Genomic DNA, 18049 nt, shown 5'->3' on the forward strand with positions numbered 1-18049 from the left:
ATGATGTTCGAATTTTGTCGTTGTTGCATTTTCTTTATATATTAGTTTAAAAAATGTAAAGTGTGCTTTAAATATTTCAATAACAGAAAAATGTTTACTTCTACATTATTAAAACATACACTTGGTATATTGTATGCTTGGAATTTAAAATCAGTGGCTGAAGAAAAGCTTATTTGGTTATTTAAGTAAATGCTTCATGGTCATGGAAAATTATTAAATTTATTAAATTATAGCTTGATCCAATTGGTATTGATATTTGAAAAGAAAACCATTAAGCCTTTGATTATAATTATAATGCTAAAACCCTAATTGCCATGCTAGCTTAACATGCATACCTATTCTGATTTAAGAGTCATTTTATACCATTTTCTGCCAAAAATAATGCTACTTCTAGACTTATAATAACGAATGTGGGAAAACTATATTGTAGTGATTTTTTAGTGTCACTACTTTAGTTACTTTAGTCCTAACTTTAACCTGAACAGTGATACATTGAGACATATTACATAAAATGTGCTAAAAGTTTATGTTGTGAAACAGTAAAATCAATAGAATAGTGCAAGCTCAACATTTACAACAATTGTTCTTACAAGTTGTATTTCCTAAAAGCTGAATTTACTACTCAAATAGCTGGAATGCTGGTACCTTTAATGTATTTGCGCAGCATTTAAGAACATTTTTATTTTTAACCAAAATAATATAAAATGAAACATTCTATAGATCTAAAAAATATTAATATAGTCCATGGATTTCCAAAATATGCGAGATCTAGTAATAATAAAATAGTAATTAGAATTTTTAAATAATTTATATAGACTAGATTCTGGCAAAATATAATCTAGTTCTAGTTAAAAAATAATAATATTGATATTGTAGTTTAAGTTTTTTTGTTTCTGTACTTTTTAAAATTCACAGTTTTTGATTCACAAAAGGAAATTATTCTTTTCTAGTGTATTGTCACGCCCTCGCTTGTGGTTGTGTTAAAAATAAAACATTCCGGAGTAAAATTTATTATTTATTTTTAGGCTAACTGATTCCTTAAATAATTTAGTAACCCTGTGTTACTTGAGTACCCTAATTATCTTAAATCACGATTGTGCCGTAAATAAAAGTACTGAATATTTAGATATATGGGAAGTGATAGATTTAGATTTTAGATCGTAAGTCACATGATCAGGAAAGAAAAACACGGTGAGTGAACACAGAAACTCGAGAATGCTGGAGTTTTTTTTAAAGATTGACCGACTTTTTAACTCATTAAACTCAGTTAATAACTGTCTAGTGACTCTACTCTGGGGTTGTATTACTGATTGTAAAAAAAACCCCAAAAACAATAAAAAAAAACAACAAAACAAAAACATCTGAAAATCTTAGCCCTAAAAACTAAAACAATAAATTATGGGGGCCTACTAAATAACTAAAATAATAAAATTAGGCCTAAATAGTAAATAATAAAAATAAAATATGAATTTAATAATTTATTTTATTATTTAATTTAATAATCAAGTCAAGTCCATAGGCTCTAATTGAAAAATTTGAACGTGAAAGTGTTCTTATAATTATTAGGATAATTGTTAATTAGGCAAATTAATATTAATTAGGCCTATATCTGTAGTGGCAGTGTAGAGTCTACCTGTAAGAGTTCACACATGCACAGGGCACAGTCACATTGTCTTATTTCCTTTTCTGATTGGTCCCATTTTCAGGACTGCCTACTTTCATTTTATTTTTTGGATGTTTGACAATATCGATGTTTGATCATAGACTATTCCAAAATTAATTCATTAAGTGTATTACTATTAGGCCTAGTATTGCAGTAATGTCGAATAGTTTAACTTTTATGGTTAGAAATTAGGCTAGCCGGAAAAAGATATGCATGCGCAATGGAGAGAAACTACGACTTTCCATCGGGGCGATGTTTTTGATGGTACTGCGCATGCGTGTGTTTATAACACCAACCCTATCCCTAATCCTATCCCTAACCCTAATCCTATCCCTAATCCTATCCCTAACCCTTATTCTAACCCTAGCCATAGGTCACTGCGCATGCGCAGAGCTATCTTTTGCCGACTAAGTGGAGACGTTGGGGAGAAAAATCTTCAGAGTAGTCACTTCATAGAAATTAGGGTAAAGCGTATAGTAAGACTAGGTCACTGGGTTTGGTGTTGGTTAGGGTTAGCGTTGACATTAGCAAGCCATGTATGTATTTTACTTAGTTAACTACCAGTAAACCAGACACTGAAATAAACCCCTAAACTTTCTTAAGGGGAATTTTTATACCAGTGTCCGATAATAGAATCATCTTTAAAAAAAGGGGTGTTACGTTACGGGTAGTTAACTAAATACATACATTGCTGACTAATGTCAATGCTAACCCTGTCCCTAACCCCAACCCTGGTCCTACCAATACTACCATAAGCCTAACCCTAATTTCTAACCATAAAATTAGTCCAGATTACAACTAACAACCCAACAGACCTATTTTATGATAGTCTATTATCGGACATGGGTATCAAAAAGCATCCCTTTTAGTGCAATGGTACCATAGAAATATTTTTTATTGTTTTTTTTTAATACTTGGGCTACATTTTTATAAAGAATAGAATTGAGTAGGAAAAAAAATTGCGCACCAAATGATTGTAAACAATGTGGGCTTAATTCAGCAGAAAATGAGTAATTCATATAAGAAACTTTTAAAAATATAATTAGACTTAAACAGCTAATTAACTAACATTTTATCTCATATGGCATTGTTATCGAGTCTTGACCTATGTGAAAAGTTTTAAACAAATCAGTCTGGTGTTTTTTAAGAGATTGAAAATGCTGTAAAGTACTACTTCCGGTCACCGGAAATCACTCAACATTTGACAGACTCAAGTGAATAAGATTTTATATTTATGTATAAAATTTTTTTCACCTGAGAAGGCTCTTATGTTATTGTTATTTTAGAATCCAGAAATAAAGTACCACTGTAACTATATAATCATAGCTCTAACCCTTATTTCTAACCATTAAACTAGAAATTACAATATTAGGCCTACTTTAAACCTAACTTACCTATTTTTTGGAAGATTCCATTTTCTGACATTGGTCTGATTGTTGATGTTTAGAAGTCGATATTAGATTTTTTTTAGTTTTCTAGCATTAATAATTATAATCTAATTAAATGGCTATTCCCAGTGTTTTACAATGTTATTATCTTGTATCATAGACAACAGAGATATCAGACATTGCTTCCTAAAAAAAGTTATTCTATATTATATTGCTTACAGATCTCTTGAAAACTATCAAGGTATCTAAAAAAGTTACAGTAATTCTTTGCTGAATAGAGAGAATCACATGAACAGCTAAACAGTAAAAATGGTAAGAGAGTTTCTATTTCTTTTTACACTTCCATTTCAAATAATTGCTTTCATACATTATTAAACATACTGCTTTAAAGCTTTCTGAATTAAATAAAAATATTTAATCAATATAGCAAAATAACGTGTAATTTTGTTTTGTTTATGAAAGCACATGTAATGAATATATATATTTGTAGTTACTACAGTGGAGTTTCTTTTGTCTGTATGGTGTTAAGTTATATGTGTATGTGTTTATGTTGTCCAGGCCTCTGTTACACATGGCCTTTCTTTTTCATATCACGACCTTTAAGATAAGAGGTCAATTCATATGTTGAGCTAAGTCCAACATTTTTAATTTTTGTGTACTTCAAGCATGTTGTGTGCTGATGAAGTCCTAGGGATGATAAATCAGTTGTTCTTGTAATAGTCACTCACTTGTGAGGTTGCTAAATAAAACATGGGGGTATGATAAGAAGACATATTTTTTAAAAAAAAGGAACTACTGAAAATTTGAACCCCTCTCCCCCACATCACCTGGACAAAAAAACCCTCCCCCCTCTTATGCGTAATGTTCACAATATAGACTACCTTTATGGGTCATACTTGTGACCAGTGTACTATCACCAGGTCATTATCAGGGTCGGCGTGGTCGAGTCGGTAAAGCTCATGGTTGCTAAACTGAAAAGTCTCGAGTTCGAACCCTCGGGCAGATGAGGCTCGTTAGCTGGGGACAGCCACTCTTCTAGGAGAGACAACTCCAAAATTAAACAACTGCTGCCTTGTAGTTTGTTCTTGGTTGGACAAAGGCTATGGAAGCAAATCCAAAAAGAAAAGCAGGCTGAAATCGGAGTCAGTGGCCTCAATGGCGCATAACCAGTTGACACATAATGCTTAATTGTGTTAGAAGCGTGGTCGAGTCGGCAAAAAAAAGCTCATGGTTGATAAATTCGAACAAAAGTCTCGAGTTCAAACCCACTGGCAGATAAATCTCGATCCCCTTCAACACTAATAATTAAGAACGAAGAAGAAAGAAGAAGATGTGTAATGTTCACGATATAGACTACCTTTATGGGTCATACTTGTGACCAGTGTACTATCACCAGGTCATTATCAGGTTTGGTGTTACTCTCACTACAGGTGATATTGAGTTCAATAGCTTTGGTATCAGTGTTTTTGTTTCAGTAGATAGTAGACTTACCCCAATGTTTCCCCTTACCCCCAGTTACTTGGTGGCTAGATGTTACTGGTGTTATCAGTGTTTCATCCCACCCCCCAAATAACCCCCATGTTGTCTCCCCGCCCCCTCTCCCAGTCAATGTCTGGCTAGATGTATCAGTGTTTTGTTTCAGTAGATAGTGGATTTACCCCAATGTGCCCCCTTACCCCCAGTTACTGGGTGGCTAGATGTTACTGGTGATATCAGTGTTTCATCCCCCACCCCACTTACACCTATGTTTCCCCCCCCCCCCCCCTCGTCAGTCAATTTCTGGCTAGATGTATCACTGTTTTGTTTCAGTAGATAGTGGACTTACCCCCATGTTCCCTCTTACCCCCAGTTACTATCTGGCTAGATGTTACTGGTGATATTAGTGTTTCATCCCCCACCCCACTTACACCCATGTTTCTCCCCCCCCCCCCCCCTCGTCGGTCTATGTCTGGCTAGATGTATCACTGTTTTGTTTCAGTAGATAGTGGACTTACCCCCATGTTCCCTCTTACCCCCAGTTACTATCTGGCTAGATGTTACTGGTGATATCAGTGTTTCATCCCCCACCCCACTTACACCTATGTTTCCCCCCCCCCCCCCCCCCTCGTCAGTCAATTTCTGGCTAGATGTATCACTGTTTTGTTTCAGTAGATAGTGGACTTACCCCCATGTTCCCTCTTACCCCCAGTTACTATCTGGCTAGATGTTACTGGTGATATTAGTGTTTCATCCCCCACCCCACTTACACCCATGTTTCTCCCCCCCCCCCCCCTCGTCGGTCTATGTCTGGCTAGATGTATCACTGTTTTGTTTCAGCAGATAGCGGACTTACCCCCATGTTCCCTCTTACCCCCAGTTACTATCTGGCTAGATGTTACTGGTGATATTAGTGTTTCACCACCCCACTTACCTGCATGTCATCTTACACTCTCACTTGTGTAACAGAGTTTCACCAACTTGGGGCATAGTTGTACCTCCCTTACCCCCATGTGTCCCCTCCCCCCAGTCACTGTCTATTTAGATGTTACACTCTCACTTGTGATATCAAAGTTTCACCAACTTGGGGCATAGTTGTACCTCCCTTACCCCCATGTGTCCCCCCCCCCCCCCAGTCACTGTCTGTTTAGATGTTACACTCTCACTTGTGATATCAGAGTTTCACCAACTTGGGGCATAGTTGTACCTCCCTTACCCCCATGTGTCCCCTCCCCCCCCCCAGTCACTCTCTGTTTAGATGTTACACTCTCACTTGTGATATCAGAGTTTCACCAACTTGGGGCATAGTTGTACCTCCCTTACCCCATGTGTCCCGCCCCCCCCCCCCCCCCCCCCCCCAGTCACTGTCTGTTTAGATGTTACACTCTCACTTGTGATATCAAAGTTTCACCAGCTGTTAGCTGATAGTGTTATCAGTCATTGACCTGCTTTGGTACAAGCTTAAGTATATCATGATGGTTACTCTAGGATTAGGTGATTGGACGATATAAATAGATTAATTAGTTAAGGGTCAATTTGTATTGAATAATTGAAGACATTTTTTTTTTAGAATCAGTCACCAAGTATGTTTTTATGTATTGTTTATGTGTACCTGATTTACAAGAATGTGTACGTTTTAGTTTTAGGCATGTTAAGATGTGTTGCTAATTTATGTATGTATGTGTTTTAGGGTGTGTTGCTGATGTTTGTATATGTTCTGTGATGAACTGTGACTTGTGGGGTGAATGATTACCTGATTTATGATACATTAAATTTTACACTTTACTGTGACTTTGATTGGTGTATCAGTTGTTTAGTGTGTTTGTTTAATTGGTGTATCATTTGTTTGAATTTAAACTTTGAATAGAATAAACATTGCAGTACACATTGCCAAATTGCATCATGGATAATCTTACAGGAAGTAAATGTGTGTCAGTGTCAGGGGGGGGGGGAGTAGATCCTGATCTAATGTTACCCCATGTAATGCGTTACATATTGACTTGTACTTAACTGTCATTTACACATGGTTGAACTTATTACATGTGTGCAGTGGGACTGGTTGCGCATCATTGAATGTCTAACACTGACACTGTTTTATGTTTCATGATGGTACCCAGTGTTTCTTCCAGACTTTTTTCTCCGGGGGGGGGGGGGGGGGGGGGGGGGGCGGCACTTGAAATTTTCGCGGGGCGGTAGACTTTCTTCGGGGGGGCGGACACTGTTAAAAGTATATATTTTCTATATAAATTATAGAAATTTCATTTCGTTCGGGGGGGCGGTAAAAACCTGTAAACCAAAAGTTAAGATATAAAAAACCTGTATATATTATAAATTTTTATGACGCAAAGCTGCCCCTTAGCTCCCCCTCCTTTCCCATTATCCAATCGTTACATATCCACAACAAAAGTGCGCCCCCTTACACCGAAGTATGTCGGCATTAAAAGACTACCTCAAAGCATGCATGCTTCCCATCTTTGGTATAAAACAGTTTCCCTTCTAAATACAACTACACCAATAGTGAGTTGAACATTTTAAACTGGTGCTGGCTCACAGCCCACAGTGTCGAGTCATTCTTCGGCCCATCGCTACCACAAACAAGATGGTGGCTCAACTACAGGAATAGCGAGTTGAACATCTTATACTGGTGCTGGCTCATAGCCCACAGTGATTGTATTGGACAAGGCTTACGTTTGTGTTGCGTGTCTGTGTCGAGATCAGAACCGGAGGAGTAGTTCACTCTTTGGCCCATCTCTGCCACAAGCAAGATGGTGGCTCAACTACAGGAATAGTGAGTTGAACATCTTATACTGGTGCTTGCTGATAGACCACATTGGACAAGACAAGATTTTGTTGTGTGTCGAGTCATAACCGGCGTTGTTCACTCTTCAGCACATCGCTGCCACAAGCAAGAAAGTGTCTCAACAGAAAGCAGTTCCACCGCCATATTGCGTCTTGCAGGAGGCTCTCGGTTCAGACTATGGAGTTGCTCTCCCTCGTCCAATGCCTAGGTTATGTCAGTTGTTGTCATGAGTCTTCTTCCGGTCTTGTTATAAATAGCCTCCTGTCCAAGGCTTATGGGTATACATGGCGAGTTCTTTAGACTTCAACTGCCCCTGTTCTAATGCCCGTCCACATAAGTTCGGGGAAGGGGGGTTACTACCTTCTAGTTCAGGGGTCTCCAAACTGCGGCCCGCGAAGTCCTCTCATCCGGCCCGCGGAGATCTTTTTGTCCAAGGAAAAATCGTTTGTTGGTGATGGCTGAGAAACTTTGCCCAGAAAAATCACATGTCTGGAAAAACTGGCACCCGAACTAAAATTTAATAGTTAATGCGGCCCTCGGACTGAAAATTTGGAGAACCCTGTTCTAGTTGAAGACTCAAAACCATCTGTTGATGACCTTTCTCATGAGTTCTCGAACATATTTTAGCGATCAAAGCTTTTTATTTAAGAAAGCAAGTTTGTTGTATTTTCTTATTTTCATCGCATTTAAAAGCTTGCTAATACAAAGAATTTTTTATATTTGATTTTTAGTTTCCACTTTTTAGTCATTCGTTGTAAATGACATTGACACTACATAGTCTAAGACTAAACATATTTGCGTTAAAACCTGACAAAAGACAGCCATCTTCAACTAATTGGGTCATGGTCGACGCGCAGACTAGGAATCAACCATCCGTGTCTGTTCAACGTTGTAAACAGACTGACGCTTGAGATTTGTTACTAAATTTAGACGTTTTTAATTTAAAATTTAATGGCTAATTGTCCTTTTAACTAGATTTAAAAAAATGAAATTCACGCATTGTCATTAAAGAAGAAGGTATCTGTAAAGTTTGAACGAAATCAGTGCATTAGAAGTGGGTGAAAATTGAGGTACAAGATTTGTCACAAAAAAAAAAAAACAAACAAACAACAGGCGTTGCTATCTCAGTAAAAGCTTGTAATGAGAGAAAATTGTCTTCTCTTTCTGACATTTTTTAGAGCAGAATACAATTTGACTGCCAACATGATGCGGAGACCCACGAGACCAAAAGAACATTTGCTTTACGGAGATTAAGTATCAGATTGTTATGAGAACGTAGCCAAATGTTGACAGATGAACTGTGAACAACAAACTTGCGACAGGCTACCCGTTTTACTCTGTGTACTGCAGTAGTGTGGCCGGGGTTGAATCGGGAGGGGGCTGAACACGCTTTATTGGGTACATTGATGTTGACGCTTGAATAATAATATATAAACTGCTGTGTATTATTAAAAGGGTTTGGTTGACTTTTATCAATGGATGAGCGAGAAAGTGCTGGAGTGAAATAAATATGTCTTTAGGGGGTCTTGGTGTGGGGGTGTGGTTTAAAATATTTTAAGTTATAGGGCTTCACTTTGGTCAAACGTGATTTGTCCGGCTAAATTAGAACTTGAAATAGTTAGGCTGTCAGGTAGTTTTTTTAGACCAGTTGTCTAGAGAGTGGCGCCCCTTTGAGGCGGACAGCCAGTTTGTGTAGGCACACATAGTCGGGCGATATTAAAAAAAAAACAACAACCGAACATATTATTAAAATCAAGGTAGTGCTGAATTGAAAAGATAGAAAAATGAAGTTGATGATGGGGATATGGCGGTAGTCTTAGATTTTAAGCTCTAGCTAATCCACCGGGTAAGCGGGAAATACCTTGTATGGAAGAATGTTGGTTTTACCTTAATGACGATTTGATGTAAGTATTACTATTACACGCGTCTTTTTAAAGCATTGTCATGTGTCTCTTTACTTTACACTCAAGGGCTGTAGTCTTTGTTTAATTCTTCGATCCTCTTGTTGATGAGAATAGTCCAGCTTATCGTCATGTAGTCCAGCTTATCGTCACGTGACCTGATGTTGACCACGTTAATAGATGTGGTGGACTTAGGGGGTGGGGTGGGGGTGGTTTGACACCTAAGTTTATCTGCGAACAAGATGTTACGTAACCTCGCCTAGACCTGACCTACCCACCTGTACAGAGTGTGCTTTGGTCAGCCGCATCTCCCCATTGTCGTCACAGATAAGCCGACCACTGGATTGGGTAGTGGGCGCCTCTGGTTTATCTGGACACAATAGGCCGTGGTCAGTCGCGAGACGCTCACGTCAATGTTGTGAATAGATAGACGGATACACCACCTGGTCGACGAGAAGATTGTATTGTTTAGCCTCATCCCCTCCCTAACAAGGCGTGGCTTGTTTATTATTTCTTGACACGTGAGCCCCCGAGCTATGGCGGAAGGCGACGATAAAAAGCCGTTCTATTACTGTGTCCCCCGAGTTATGACGGAAGATGACGAAAAGTCGTACTATTACGGGCTCCCCCGAGCTATGTTGGAGGACGATGAAGCGGGCTATTTTTGGGGTCCCACCCGAACCACCCAGGCCGTGACGGAGGAGGAAGAGCAGCTGTACTACGGCGGGGCCCTCATCATCGGCGACTCCCCGCTGTACACCCCCGCCGAGTTCTACATCCGCGCCTTCCTGCCCAGAGACCCGTCCATGGAGAGCGCGCAGGTCGTCGAGTGCCCGACCTGCTTCCACGGCGGGAGCCACAGCCACATTTCCTCAAGGTTCCCAGACCTGGAGCAGACGACCATGTACGACGGCCGGGGCCGACCTAAGATCAGGGTGTCCCAACCCATAGCCATACACAATCCCTTCTCCTACCAGGTTTGAGCAATGTTTACCTATATACCGCCCACGTTGATGGGGAACAACCATCAGCTTTTTCTTCTTTAGGCTGGATAGAATGGTGCTCAGTCTGCCCAATGTTTCTGTTTCTTCTCATTTAGAATTGACTGGAGAATAAGGAGAATATAGGCCTATTCCCAGTTGGCCCAGTATTTCTTTGTTCTTCTTCAGTCTTAGGCCTAATGTTTCAGTGAGATGTGTATATTTCTGTTTGTGTTGTCATTGAGTATGCAGCATTTCAATCTGTGAATATTGATAGTTTTACTTGTTATATGTGGAATTTCTTTGTGTATGCTTTTTAAATGAGTGTATTTCATGGAGTTTGGGTAGTCATTCATGTGATCTGTTTTCTAGCTGTGTATGGATATGAATGGAATTATTCATCTGCTGAAAATGTGGATATTAAGGGTTATTGAGTTTGAAACTGTTTAAATGCATGCCTACAAATAATTTGGTAAAAAAGGTCTAGTTAAAAGAATCAACTACAAATGTGTTATATACTATTGCCATTGTCTTTCATCATTATGAAAATACATACAATGGAAATTGCTTGCATTGTTCTTAAGGTATAGGAGAAGTTAAATTGTAAATAAGCTATAACATTAAATGAAAGTATCTTTTGTTCTATGTTCCAGTCCTTTGTGGACGATCAAGCAGGCACATATGTGGGGTCATTCCCCAAAGGGTTTGGTTATGGACCTGAAGAGACTGACATCGAAGGAGCAGTGAGTCCTGGGGATGAGAAGCCAAGGATTTTGTTGATGGGACTTAGAAGGTGAGTCTTTGTTTACATGCTCTTTGTTGACTTCATATTAAGGGTTAGAATATTATTTTATTGCCGTACCACTGCTAACCCAAGTTTAAATCTGGGTTCAAGTCCATAAACATTCCACCTAGCTCTGATGGGCATAGTACTGACCACACTATCCCATCCCTTCATATGCAGAGGTAACAAAAACAGGTGAACTCTATTTTACTTGCCCCATATTATTTTAGAAGTCTTAGTTTACGCTTTGTTAATGCAACACTTTCTGGTGTTGTTAGTAAAAGAAAGGGTGCTTACAACTTTTTTTTTCCTTTCTTTTTTGTCTGGGCTGTAATAATTTTCCCTTGTTGTTTCAGAAGTGGCAAGTCATCAATACAAAAGGTTGTCTTCCATAAAGTGTCACCCAATGAGACTTTGTTCCTGGAGAGTACCAATAAAATTGTCAAAGATGGTAGGTCACCAGAGGGTTGTTGTATGAACAATTGAGTTATATAATAAGCTAAACTCTGATATTGTAAAAAGATTATTGCTTTGAATTTTAGTAATTAAATGGGTAGTGTTAAAAATTTTCTTTCCCAAACTCATTAAAAAATGACATAGTCTTTCTGAGGAATTATCCACCAGAGTAATACTGCAAATTTATGCTGATAAAATTATTTAAGAAGAGTATAATAATTCTTATGACTGTGTTTTGAAACCATTCATGATGTTTTCCCACTGCAGATATTTCCAATTCATCATTTGTCCAGTTTCAAATCTGGGATATTCCTGGCCAAATTGATTTCTTCGATGCTGCCTTCGACTCTGAATATATCTTTGGTGGATGTGGCGCCCTAATTTTTGTTATTGATGCTCAGGTAAAAAACACACTTTTTAAACAAAAATTGAACTGATTACTCCCCCTAAATGAAATACCAGATTGGTTTCCCCTTAGATGTATGAAAGGAAATATAGTAAAATTTATTAACATAACAAATGTAAAACTAGTAATAGTTGGAGTTTAAAGAAAAAAAGTTAATAAAATGTTAGTATTTTCAAAAGGGAATATTGTTTATTATTTTTAACCACTTATGAGGTATATTTTTAAAGCTAATAACGTCACTTATATTTAGGCTATATTTCTGAAGCTAATAACGTCACTTATATTTAGGCTATATTTTTAATAACGTCACTTATATTTAGGCTATATTTCTAAAGCTAATAACGTCACTTATATTTAGGCTATATTTTTAAAGCTTATAATGTCACTTTAATTTAGGATGACTACATGGAAGCATTATCCAGATTACAGATGGCAGTGACCCGTGCCCATAAAATTAATGAGAATATAAAATTTGAAGTTTTTATCCACAAAGTGGATGGGCTGTCTGATGACAACAAGATAGAAACACAGAGAGACATTCTGCAGAGAGCAACAGATGAGCTAGCAGACGCGGGGATGGATAATATCAGACTGAGGTAGACCCCCACTCTACTGATCTTTCTCCCTAATCCAGGATAACATTATAGTGGTTTTTCTTTTTGCACTAGTTTCCTGGCTGTGGCAGATTAAGATTATAAAGATTTAGGATGATGGTATTGTATATGAGAGCCATGCCTGCGTTTGGTCTCTTGTAAACACATTGGGGCAGCTTGGCAAAGTGGTAGAGCACTCGACTGCTAACCCGTAAGGTTAGGGTTCAGAACCTAGTACATCAGTCCTAAGGATGCCCTTGAGTTTACCCAGCTCTGATGGGTACCTGACTTGGGGAAATTAAGGCAGCTAGGCATAGAACTGATTAAACTATCTTTTCACATGCTGAGATCACAGAAACAGGTGAACTCTACTTCATCTTACTCAACTTTATTGACCGCAAAGTCCGAAAGGGCTGTTACTTTTTTTCTGTAAGCACATTTGACTGACTGATCAACAGCTGATGTTTTGTTCTTCCCAGTTTTCACTTAACCAGCATCTACGACCACTCAATATTTGAAGCCTTCAGCAAGGTTGTGCAGAAGCTGATCCCCCAGCTGGCTGTTCTGGAGAACCTGTTGGACATTGTCATCTCTGTAAGCCTACTATTAAAATTTAAAGCAGATACTTCGGCATAATGCTGCTTTTGTTCTGTCTAAAAAATGTTTTAATTTTAGATTAATTGTTAAATGGATTTGTTACCATTTATATCGCCACCCCACCCCCAAATCTTTCCCAAACAACACACTATAAAAAATTTTTTAAAATTTATTTTGGCATTACATTTTTTTTCAGCTAAGATTTTAAAACTTGTTTTTTCCTGAATGTCTCTACATTTACAAATTGTACTTCTATTTTTTCTTGTAATTATAAGTAAAACCAATATATGTTATATCGAATGGTCGAAATGTCTACTAGTTATTTAAAATATTTATTATTAATTATCAAAAAAATGTTTGGCTTTAATATTAAAATTAGAACTACATTAGATTAAAATACATCACTACATAAAACAAAAACAAATTATTTTGGTAGTTATAAGTAATTTTTAATGATTGCTTATTACAGAACTCAAAAATTGAGAAGGCTTTCCTCTTTGATGTCGTTAGTAAAATTTACATCGCCACAGACAGTTCACCAGTTGATATGCAATGTTACGAATTGTGCTGCGATATGATTGACGTTGTCATAGATATGTCTTGTATATACGGGTATGTTTTGAGGTTCCTGACATTTTTTTTTTTTTTTGAAATTCTAAGGATGTAGTTTTGTGTTGTGTATTTGCTTGTAGATATGTTTTTGTTTGTCCTTATGCGAAGATTTTATAATTTTTTCATCTCAGTTAAAGTAGTTGAGACTGCAATAACTTTTTGATTGGTGTTATTAAAAGTTAACGTAAATTTGCCTGCTTGCATCTTTACTTAAAGACTGTTTTTTTTTATCTATACAGCATCAGATTATACTGTATGAAATAATGCTTATATAGTGTTAGTTTACAATGTTTTTTAGTTATGCAACATTAATGAAATAAGTTGTATAAAGTAGTAAGTAAGATAACATTACATTATTGAAATAGTTTTTGCATTTAAGTTGTATCAAGTAGTAAGATAGCACTACATTGATGAAATATTGAATGCATTTAATTGTTTATAAGTAGTAAAATAACGCTACATTGGCAAATCATTGAATGCATTTAATTGTTTATAAGTAGTAAAATAACACTACATTAATGAAATAATGAATGCATTTAAGTACTGTGTGTGTTTTGCTCCTAGTGTCAGAGACGGTCTGCTTAGTCGGTAATATTAACGTTTTATGGCAACACCCCTACAGTTTTCACCTTGCATCTCTCACGGCTTTAAAAATTACTTCTTTTCATTTAGAATCATAGAAATGATAATTCTGATGGTTTAAAAGCATATGTTTTATACTGTTTCTTATATTTCTTTTGCTTGATGATACCAATTTTTTCTTAAGCTCTGAGCTCTAGGCCTGACTCTTGAAATTTTTTTTTTATTGTGAATGAATGAACATACATCTGAATACACTAAAGTCACTTCAAAAGAAGAAAGGTGTTTTTAGACCCCCTTTATTGTGTTCAAAGATTTGTGTTCTTTGATGTATGCTTGCAACACCCTATGTTTTTTAGATTGAAATTTGGTTTCTTTAATTAAGAAATACTATTCACTGTCTTATTCACTTTATAATTCTTTAATGGATAGTCAAGTTAGTAATCAGAATAATAAATACAACTTAAAATTGTACGCACTGTTTAAGACAGTTCACACGTGACTTAAAGTGCTGTAAAAAACAAGCTGCTATTATTAGTATAAAAATATGCTTTCTAGCATTTATAGAATGTTATAAAAAAAACAACTTGGGTAAATAGAATATAATGGGATTATTAATTAATTATTTTGGGCAAATTGTTTCCTAAAATAGAGCCATGTTTTTCTCTTACCCAACAAATACCTTTTCACTTTGCTTTGATGATTTGCTGTTTCCACTTTTAGTGTCTTGCAACACAAACTGCAGCTCTTTACTGCAGATTGACAGAGCTTGTAGTTTAAAATTTTCCTACAAATCCAGTACTTTCCCCCTTTGAATTGTGGTTACAATATTTTTGTTTTGTTTATGGAATGAAATAGATAGGAAATAATATCTGAAATGATTTAAAAATGTATTTTCAGTAAAATTAATAACTTACTAGAAATAATGTGAAAAATATACATTAAAAAAATATCATGTTAGTACTTTTAGTTTATCTCAATCTTTTTATCAAAATAAGTTAGCTAATATACCGCAAATAACACTTAATTAAAGTATACATAAACAAATGTCACACATTATGGCCCTTTAACTTTAAGCCTAATATCTATTACAGTGCTCGTGATGATGGTGCATTTGACAATGAGTCGGCTTCATTTATCAAACTAAACTCCAGTACAGTGCTGTTTCTTCGGGAGGTCAACCGGCACTTAGCACTCTTATGTATACTCAGAGAGGATGGCTGCGAGAACAGAGGTTACTAATTACATTTTATTTATTAGTTTGTTTCCTTTGGTAAATATCAAACTTATTTGATGAGCTTGTTTTCGTTAACATGCAGGACTAGTCATAATCCTGTTATGTTATGCATAATTTCTGCTTACACTGTGGCTCAAACCTAGTCACAAAAGTCTGAACGTGACCACACTTAAGTATCTCTTCCAGTGTTTCAGGCAATAAAAAAAAATTCTATTTACTTCAGTGGTCTTACATTGGTCTAAAAATTATCACCTTTTTAAATTAGATAGTTAAGATTGAGTTGCGTGTTTTATGAGCTAAGAGTTCTCTTAGTCTCTAAAAAATTATTCACTTCATTAAAGAAGTTCGATAAGCTATTTTTATAGTTTGATTTTCACCTTTTTTGTTCAACTGTCAACAGGTATCATTGAGTACAATTTCAAGTGTTTTCGGGCAGCTATTCAAGAAGTTTTTGTGGCTCGCAATAAACAGGCAAACAAAAGCACTGGCCATCCACAGATGGACCAACTTGTAAATGGACAAACTGACGGCTTGCTGGACTCTTCTTTGGCTGGACAAACAAATGGGATACCTGGAGCTATTGGACATTCGTTATTAAATGGCTCTGTTTTACAGGAGGACTATGATGATTAAGTGAATTCCTAAATCCTTTCAACAAGTGAATGGATGACAATTCTATGAACCTACATTTTAAAATCTCTGTTCTCTGATGATAATAATTTAGAAATGGAACAGTGTGTGCCAAGAGTTCAATAAATCACTCATGAATTGTCACTCTAGAATTTGAAGCCGGAGCTAGAAGAAAGAAATATGCTTTATTAGTACTAGTAGCTTACATAAGCTTCTCTTTATAGCTGCCACTTGTTTTTACCTTACTGAATTTCTTGGTTTAGATGTAACAAAGAGAAAAAAAAATTTACTTTGTTCAGTTTTAATGCTAAAACCTATGTGTTTACCTCTCTCTGTTTACAAATGTTTTTTGACTTAAGTAGTGATTGTCCAGACATAATTTCAGATTACCCAAAGCTATCTCAGATTTTTCCGAGCATGTTTCTTATGCATGTCTTTAAAACATGATATCAAAGAAGACATCACATGGATTTCCTATTGAAGGTTGCTAATTACATTAAAATGGGATAGATTCAATTGTCCAAATATTATGTCCCTTGCATATGATTTTAAAATTTTACTTTATGGTTTTAATTTATTGAATAATAAATTCTGTTGTTATAAGTAACTCTAGCATAAAATGTGCTTTGATAAAGGTCTGTTGGGTTTAAGTCAGATTAGTCACATAATGATTGAATTAATTATTAAGCCTTCTGTGCTGGTTTAATTGTTTGTATAAGAATTAGGTTCACAAATACAAAGGACTCACTGGCATGTGCATTACTTTCTTAGATGAGTTCAACTTTTACATTTTTAAAAGCTCTCTTGTGTGCAAAGCAACAGAATGTTTTTCTTCACCATGTTTTTCATAAACTTAGTCAGCTGAACAGTAAATTCTGCTGATGTTTAATTTATAACTTGTGTTTTGTTTTTAATGCAGAGTGAGTATGCTTGATTTTTGTTTTTTTGTTTTTTCATGTTTGCTCTAGGTTTGTGCCCTATTTTTATCCAGTTTCTTGAAAAAAGTTTGTTTTAAATGTCTTTAAATAAGAAAACATTGGCAGCTTGTAAGATCAAGATGTGATTTATTGAAGTTTGTTTTTTTAATTAAGAGCAATCACTGCATGTTTTATACTAATACAAGGATGAGACCATAAGTACGGTGTTTTAAAAATGGTGAATATTGTGTTGAAGGAGTAAGTTAAGTAGCAAGAAATAACAATTTATATTGTGATTAAGAAAATATGATAAAATATGTTAGAAGTTTTCCTGCCTTTTCAGAAGTTGTTTCCCCTTTTGTACAGATTTTTCTTCACTACCCTAGGACAGGTGTATTAGATACCTGTAGTTAATTTTTAAAATAAACCTTGAAATATTGTTTTAAGAGAATGAATGATTGAATTATTTTTTATGCAAGTGTATCAGATGTTGCAGCTGTAATTTGTGTTTTCTATTTCTTATGACTTTTTAGTGCAATTTTTGACAAGGGCACAAGAAAGATTTAGGGGCTGTTAACTCTTGTCTGCATGTATGTTGTCTTACCTCCCTTGATAATATGTTTGCACATAACCAATGAGTGTTGATAAGATGTATGTGACCTATTTAATGCATGCTGAGCGCTGGCAATTGATGCTTTTAAATTTTTTAATGTTTTCATGAATAATAAATAAAATTTGCATTAATAAAATGTTTAATAAAATTTTATGGTTTGCTTGTATAATCAGAGAAAATGTTAATTTAAAGTTAAAGCTATTCACACATTTGGAATCAGATTTGTATCTAGCACTTCAGGTATATTTCTAGTCTTTCCTGACCGTTTATATCTAGTCATATTTTAGATGGTTGTTTTATTCTTGTAGCTATTTCTTCAATTTCATTCTGTGCAAAAGTGGCTTGTAAACAGCACCGCTCAATACCCAACTTAAATGGTATAGCAAATCGTATCACTATAATCATTTTAACCATCTT

The 18049-nt window shown here is 36.0% G+C and overlaps 1 protein-coding gene across 3 annotated transcripts; it reads left to right on the forward strand.

Annotated features, from left to right (window-relative positions):
- Positions 1–945: 945 nt before the first annotated feature.
- LOC131943715 (ras-related GTP-binding protein C) lies at positions 946–17770 on the forward strand. Of its 3 annotated transcripts, none has more exons than XM_059303928.1 (11): positions 946–1191; positions 3273–3363; positions 10862–11001; positions 11349–11443; positions 11716–11849; positions 12251–12450; positions 12927–13041; positions 13514–13656; positions 14221–14244; positions 15330–15469; positions 15873–17770. In XM_059303928.1, the coding sequence occupies exons 2-11, from the start codon at positions 3361–3363 to the stop codon at positions 16103–16105; spliced, it is 1227 nt and encodes a 408-aa protein (XP_059159911.1). In that variant the 5' UTR covers positions 946–1191; positions 3273–3360; the 3' UTR covers positions 16106–17770. The 3 variants fall into 3 exon arrangements, with proteins under 3 accessions (XP_059159911.1, XP_059159913.1, XP_059159912.1); XM_059303929.1 differs by having other exon boundaries at positions 948–1001; XM_059303930.1 differs by lacking the exon at positions 14221–14244.
- Positions 17771–18049: the final 279 nt, after the last annotated feature.

Source organism: Physella acuta, unplaced genomic scaffold, assembly GCF_028476545.2.
Source record: "Physella acuta isolate Inbredline_101_S28 unplaced genomic scaffold, ASM2847654v3 ptg000465l, whole genome shotgun sequence".
In the NCBI taxonomy this organism is placed as follows: domain Eukaryota; kingdom Metazoa; phylum Mollusca; class Gastropoda; family Physidae; genus Physella; species Physella acuta.

Bases quoted from the DNA above. Each gene is read 5' to 3' on its own strand.
- LOC131943715 (XM_059303928.1), top strand. The intron at 11,850-12,250 runs GTAAAAAACACA...ACTTTAATTTAG, and splicing joins TTTTTGTTATTGATGCTCAG to GATGACTACATGGAAGCATT. The intron at 14,245-15,329 runs GTAATATTAACG...TATCTATTACAG, and splicing joins AGAGACGGTCTGCTTAGTCG to TGCTCGTGATGATGGTGCAT.